Genomic DNA, 6,780 nt, shown 5'->3' with positions numbered 1-6,780 from the left:
CAGTGTTACAGAAGAAACTTTTTGCCCTGCTGTCAGCATACCCCCACTCTTTTGCTGCAGCACCTTACTGACAGCACTTACATAACTACTTGCACTTTGCCTCCCACTTCCTCTACAGAGCCTTCCTTGGTTTTCCAAGGTCATTTCCCATTCTTTGCATACGACTAGAAGCACCAATTCATGCCTTTGTATTTGGTACAGTGAAAGGTGTTTTGTGCTGACTAGTCCAAAATGAGCTGACTTGAACTTGCCTCCTTTGCCTTACGTGGAGCACACCACGCTTCTGAGACATCAGCACAGCTCATGTGGTTCTTATGGCTTCTTTCCAGGATGCTACACGTGTCATTAACCACCTGTAGGACAGAAAGGGCTGCAAAGCATCAATACAGAGTCTCCTCATGTTTTAAAGCTTTACTAGGTAAAAATGAGAAAACTAGAGAGCACTGTAGGGGAGGAAGGAGGCAGGAGGACTGAGCAGCTGTTTGTAGCAGGGTCTCTTTCCTTTCACTCTCTGGTATTTCTAAATAATGTTGCCACATCTGTGTGCTCTGACCTGCCTGCCCAGAGTGTTTGCCAAAGAAGGAGGGAGGAGTACCAACTGTACCTTTGCCCAGGCCAGTCCAGAGATAGCTGCTGCTCAGTTGACTGCTGTTGGAGCTCAGCAAAATGTATAAACAGAAACTCTGCACTGCACTTACTCTCAACTGGGCACTGTAAGCATTTTAATACAGAGATTATTACTGGAACCCCTCCTTTTCCAGAAAGGGATCATCAGAGAATAGCAGAGGGAAGTGTGCTCTTCTGAGGTGAACACAGCAGGTCTCTCTCAAAGCCCTCTGCCCTAATGCTGTTCCAAAGTTTCCTTAAAATGCTGGACACTGGCATGAAATCGTTCCCCTTGGATCCTCACAAACAGTAATGCAACCTTCCAGTTTGTTTTTTTTTTTTTTTTTTTTTTTTAAGCTTTTAGCTTTCTTTATACCAAGACACTCAAATAGCTGCTTTATGTCCCCACCACTCCTCTGGGCAAGGGATCCTCAGTGGAAAGCTGTGATATGCAAGCCGTGCAAAAGGACATATTAAAAAAGCAGCAACACACCAGCAGCTGTGTGGGGAGTGGTGCAGGAGGGCTTAATCCCAGCTCTTGGGGGACTGGACAGGCTGGATCACAGGGCAAGGACCAGCTGCATCAGGTTCAACACGGCCAAGTGCAGAGTCCTGCACTGGCCACACCAACCCTGCACAGAACACGCTGGGGAAGAGGGGCTGCAAAGCGAAAGGGTGGAAATGGACCTGGGGTGCTGGTCAACACCAGCCGAGAAGGCATCTGGTCTGTGTCAGAACAGCGAGGCAGCAGGAGCAGGGGAGCGATTCTGCCGTGCCGTGTCCAGTTCTGGGCCACTCAAACCAGGAAGGACACTGAGGGGCTGGAATTAGTACTGGGAAGGGCAACAAAGCTGGTGGAGGGTGTGGAGCACGTCCTGTGTGGAGAAGCTGAGGGAGCTGGGGTGTGCAGCCTGGAGGATGCTCCAGGGACTTTCTCACTCTACAATCCCCTGAAAAGAGGCTGGAGCCAGATGGGGTCAGGCTCTGCTCCCAGGAAACCAGCAACAGGACAAGGGGCCACAGTGTCAAGGCAGAGGAGATTTAACTCGGACATTAAAAAGACTTTCTTCACAGAAAGGGAGATTAGACTTTGGAATGGGCTGCCCGGAGGGGGATGTGGTGGAGTCACCATCCCTGGAGGCGCACAAGGAAAGTCTGAAGGTAGCCGGGCTGCGGTTGACATGGATGTGCTCGGTCACAAGTGGTTGGGCTCGATGACCCCAGAAGTCTATTCCAAGCAGACTGACCAGGCGAGCTGGGGCCGGACCCCGCTCCGAGCACTGCCCGCCCGGCGGAGCTCCAGGGGCCGGGGCCGGACCCTGCTCCGAGCACTGCCCGCCCGGCGGAGCTCCAGGGGCCGGGGCCGGACCCCGAGCACTGCCCGCCCGCGGAGCTCCAGGGGCCGGGGCCGGACCCCGCTCCGAGCACTGCCCGCCCGGCGGAGCTCCAGGGGCCGGGGCCGGACCCCGCTCCGAGCACTGCCCGCCCGGCGGAGCTCCAGGGGCCGGGGCCGGACCCCGCTCCGAGCACTGCCCGCCCGGCGGAGCTCCAGGGGCCGGGGCCGGACCCTGCTCCGAGCACTGCCCGCCCGGCGGAGCTCCAGGGGCCGGGGCCGGACCCCGAGCACTGCCCGCCCGCGGAGCTCCAGGGGCCGGGGCCGGACCCCGCTCCGAGCACTGCCCGCCCGGCGGAGCTCCAGGGGCCGGGGCCGGACCCCGCTCCGAGCACTGCCCGCCCGGCGGAGCTCCAGGGGCCGGGGCCGGACCCCGCTCCGAGCACTGCCCGCCCGGCGGAGCTCCAGGGGCCGGGGCCGGACCCCGCTCCGAGCGCTGCCCGCCCGGGGCCGCCGTGCCCGCACCCGCACATGCTCACTGGGGCGCCGCGGGAGTCTGGGCATGTGCAGAGCGGAGCGGGCCGGGCCGCTCGCCGCGCCCGCCGCGCCCCGGGGCTGCGGCCGCCGCCGCCCGCCCGCTGCCAGGTGAAGCGGCGCTCGCCGGGGCGGAGCGCAGCGGGGCAGCCGCCGGCCCGTGGCGGCGGCGGCGGGGCAGGATGAACAGCTCCGACGAGGAGAAGCAGCTGGAGCTCCTCGCCAGCCTGAAGGACCAAGGTAGGGGCGGGCGGCGCCGCCTCCGGCGCTGGAGAAAGCGGCTCCCCCCGCTCCGCCGCGGGCCCGGGCTCGGCCGGCGGGAGCGGGGCGAGGGCTCCGCGCCCGGCGGGGGCACGGGGCGCGGCGGGGCGGGCGCGGCCTGGGCGTCCCCCGGCCCCGCTCCCAGGCCCCTTGCTCTGCCCGTACAGAGGGAAATAATAAAAGCCTTAATGAAACGAAGCAGGGGAGTGCAACGTGTTGGCTCTTCCCCGCCGCGCTGCCTCGCCGCCCCGCTCTGGCTGCACATGGGTTGGGCTCGGTGGCGTTTCCCGGCGCGCTGACAGCGGCTGAGGAGCGCGGCCGTCGCGGGGCCGATGGCGGTGGCGGGAGGCGGCGGTGCCGCACATGGGCCTGGGGGCTGCCAGGAGCGGACAGCTCCGGGCCTGGCAGGCTGGCCCTCCTGCCAGCGTGTCCCATTCCCGCTCCGTGCTGCAGCATCCATCCCGGCCCGACCCAGCAAACACCTGCCATGCCAGTCCGCATCAGCCGGCAAACTTCCCGCTGGCAGCTCAGGGCTCGTCCTGCTGCGCTCTTGGTTTCTGTGGCACTGCAGCAGTTCCATCCTGGGCTGCTTTGGTGCCGTGTGAGGGTCGCTTTCGGTGCTTTAGCAGAAAGGACCAGAATTCTACCGTGTTCCGTTTCACGAGTGCATAGTCTGACTCATTAGAACAATAATATTTAATCCTCTGCAGGTAGGCGCATGGAAAATAGTTTGGGTGCTCATAAGTCATTTTTTAACTCTTCTGTGGTCAGTCCTTCCCTGAGCGTGGTTGATCAACCAAAGTTAGCCTTAGATAGTCAGGAGAATAAAAAGCAGTAATGTAGGCACATTCAGGTGTTTGAAGACATGTTTGAGTTGTGAGCATCTTCCTGTGCCCCAGGCGGTCGGTGCTGCCTCCTGTGCCGCAGCTCCATGTGCAGGAGGTGTGAAGGAGCCACGCTGGAATCACATCTGGTAATTCCCACAGCTGAGCTCTCCTGGTCTCCCGTGAGCCAGGGAGAGGCAATTAGGAAAGGACCTATTGGACAAGGTTGTGTTAAAGAGTGAAATTACAGGAGTTCATCAGTGCCCATTTTTCTGTCATTCATTCTGACTATAAATGTGCTCCATCACTTTTGCTGTGTAGCAGAAGCTTTTCTTTAACAAGTTTCATTTGGATATTAATGGACTATCCATGACCTGCTTTGTCACTTCTTGGGTTTTTCTTGTATGCTCAGCTTTGGAAATTCGTGATTACTTGGAAGGATTCATTAGGTGTAAATTGATAATTTTACAGCTGTATGTTTTGATAATCTGAGACCAAAAAATAAGGCTCAAAATCTGGTTCTCTTGCTGACTGAACTTCTTCCCTTCAGTACTGTTGCCTCCAAAAGAGCATTTGTGAAAATGAAAATAATCCGTTTCAAAAAAGACAAGTTTGTGTTACTCTTTAGAGAAAACTGAGCCCGTTGAAATTGTTTAGAGCACTTCTGCTCTTTGAAAGTCTTCTCGTCCAGTGGGCTGGGTATCCTTTAATATCTAAGGAAATTTTACAGGTCTAGAGGAATTAGTTCAAGGGAAAGTTACCGTAATTTGAGGACTGGCTGTCCCAGATCCACCTGAGCTGTTGAAATAGAAGCTGTACTTGGCAGACCCGCTCCTGTAAGGCTGTGTTCTTGGTGGATGTTCATCCTTAAACACAGGAGTTTAGTGTGTTGTTGTTAGGCTAACATACACTTTTGTGATTATGTGTCTGGAGAGAAAGTTGTTGTATGTAGGCAAAAAGTTACCCAGTGGGAAAAAAATTTAAATACTCTTCTGTTTTACATCTAAAACTATGCAAAAAAGTGTGGTAGCACACATAGTTAAATCAGTAGTTAAGTTGTGTTAACTGATGAGTCTGGTGCCTTGAGTGAAAAACTCAAGCAGTGAAAAGGTAATGAGATAAATTATACTAATAGTAAAATAAAATATATTGTTACTGTAGATAAGTAAATTTGCTTACTCTTTATATATTGTAATTTGGAATAGATAGTGTTCCCTCCATTCTTATTGATAACAAAACAAGACTTTTTTAGATACTACCAACTTCCCTCGAGTAATTTTACGATGGTCTGTTAAACAGAGTCTCGTAATTTTCTTGTTTATTTCTTCCAAATATATATACCAGTATTATTTTGGAAATAAATGCAGTTGGTGGAAGGATCTGCTGGATCTGACTATTTGGAGTTATGGGTACACAGACTTATCTTTATTTTGTTCTGAGTGGTGTACGGCTTCAGGTTCTTCTAAGACTTTGGTGTGTAGTCAGATTTCTGAAAAACGCAAATGGATTTGGAGAGGTTTCAGAAAATGTTCATTCAGTAGCTGTTGCCTTGGTTTCTTTTTCAGGATGTGTTTTTCTAGCCTTGAGAGACTTGCGTGGCACCAGGTAAATGAAGTGCCTGAGAAGTGGTGCCCTAGGTAGAGGGGAGGGCAGGTAGCAGCATCTGTCCTGACTGCTGTCACATTTCAGCTGCTGCTCATGCTTCTGACCAAGGCCAGGAGGTTGAACCTGAGGCAGGCGTTTTGTAGCTGCCCACTCAATTCTCAGTGGCAGCTGTGAAGCTCTCTGGGGCTTGGACAAATTTGCTTGGCTGTTTGGCAGAGCTCTGAGCAGCAACAAGGACACTGAAGCCGTCTGTGTGCAAGATACTCTTATCTTTCACCCTTGCTGAATTTTCCAAGTCCTGTGTGTTAGACTCAGATACCTGATACTGATCATTCTTTAGCTTGCTCCATTAACAAGTTTAAGGTGAGCATCAGGAAGAAACAAGATCTCTGTATTGATGATATTTTGGACTTAAAAGTGTTGTTTGAGTTTTAATCCTCAAATAGTTTTCTGAAATGTCATGGTTTGATAAAGCAGCTTCGCTATAAATATTACTGTTGTCTAACTGTACTTTAAGTGATGTTTCCAGTGATGCACACTTCTATTCAACTGGGCCTTATATTCCTATGGGTAAGACTTAAAATAAAAAAAATAAATAAAAAAAAAAAGCAGTTTGGCAAAACTTTGTGTTATTAGTGGTTGGTTGTAGGACCTGAGGAATGATAGCAAACTTGACTAACAGCTGAGTCATAACAGTCGTTTATTACCTGCCTGGAAGATTGCCTTGTTTATCTTTGGTTTTACTGGCACTGCTGGTACCTTGCCCTTAAAGACAGAGTCATCTTCTGCAATAGTCCCTTTTTTGTTCAACTGAAAACTGGAGTCAGTGGTCAAAGTGTCTGGAGTTATAAACTAGGTAAAATTACACTTCAGCCCTGCCACCATCACAGCCACATTTGTGGTCACTATTAAATTACAGTGGGTAAAAACTGTTAAACCACACATACACTGAAGGTATTTATATTGCCTGATTTTTTTCTTCAATTTTGAAAGGGCTAACTTTGCTCTGTGTTTTTTGGCTGGAATTGAAGTGTGATGATTTCCAATCTCTAGTCCCAAGCAGTATGGCTCTGTATACTTTTTTTTTAAAAAAAATCATCATCTATTTGATCTCTTAAAGCTTTTTCTTATGTCAGCACCTTTGAATAAGGGAACATCTTATATGTATCTTCTTAGGAACAGACTAGACTGCCAATCTGACAGCAATATCTCAGAGCAGTACCTTTTAAATGTGTGCTATTGACAAGCTCCTAATGTGGTCTGACAAATTTATTGTACTTTGTGGCAGATGGGTAATTTTTATGGCCAGAGGAATTTCTGAGGACACCTTGTTGGCTGCTGTCTTGCCCTCTGTAGTCACTGCTCTATTTTTTCCCATTGTACCTGTGTGTATGTCTTCATACACAGCAGCCATCATTCCCCAGCAGAACCCATCCTGCTTGAATGTATTAGAGTTCAAGTGTTTTTCCCACTTCAGTTTTCTGTGTTGAACCCTATCTCTTTTTTTAGAAACTTGTGAAGGCAAATCTTTTGGTGTGAACTGAGTGGTTGGTCTTTAACAGGCAGTGGTTGTGTTTAGTTTTCCTGCCCTGTTTTTTCAAGGAAGCTGTAAGACTG

General features: G+C 51.1%; 1 protein-coding gene across 2 annotated transcripts in view; it reads left to right on the top strand.

Annotated features, from left to right (window-relative positions):
• Positions 1-2,524: 2,524 nt before the first annotated feature.
• The window catches only part of SHTN1 (shootin 1), a 52,903-nt gene continuing 48,647 nt past the window's right edge, over positions 2,525-6,780 (top strand). For both annotated transcript variants that reach the window (XM_056494881.1, XM_056494880.1), the window contains exon 1: positions 2,525-2,713. In XM_056494881.1, coding sequence (XP_056350856.1) covers positions 2,656-2,713 — 58 coding nt within the window. In that variant the 5' untranslated portion in view covers positions 2,525-2,655. The remainder of the gene's footprint in view (positions 2,714-6,780) is intronic.

Source organism: Oenanthe melanoleuca, chromosome 6 (assembly GCF_029582105.1).
Source record: "Oenanthe melanoleuca isolate GR-GAL-2019-014 chromosome 6, OMel1.0, whole genome shotgun sequence".
In the NCBI taxonomy this organism is placed as follows: Eukaryota; Metazoa; Chordata; class Aves; order Passeriformes; family Muscicapidae; genus Oenanthe; species Oenanthe melanoleuca.
Note: the sequence above shows the minus strand (reverse complement) of the source record. Positions and strands in the feature narration are given on the sequence as shown.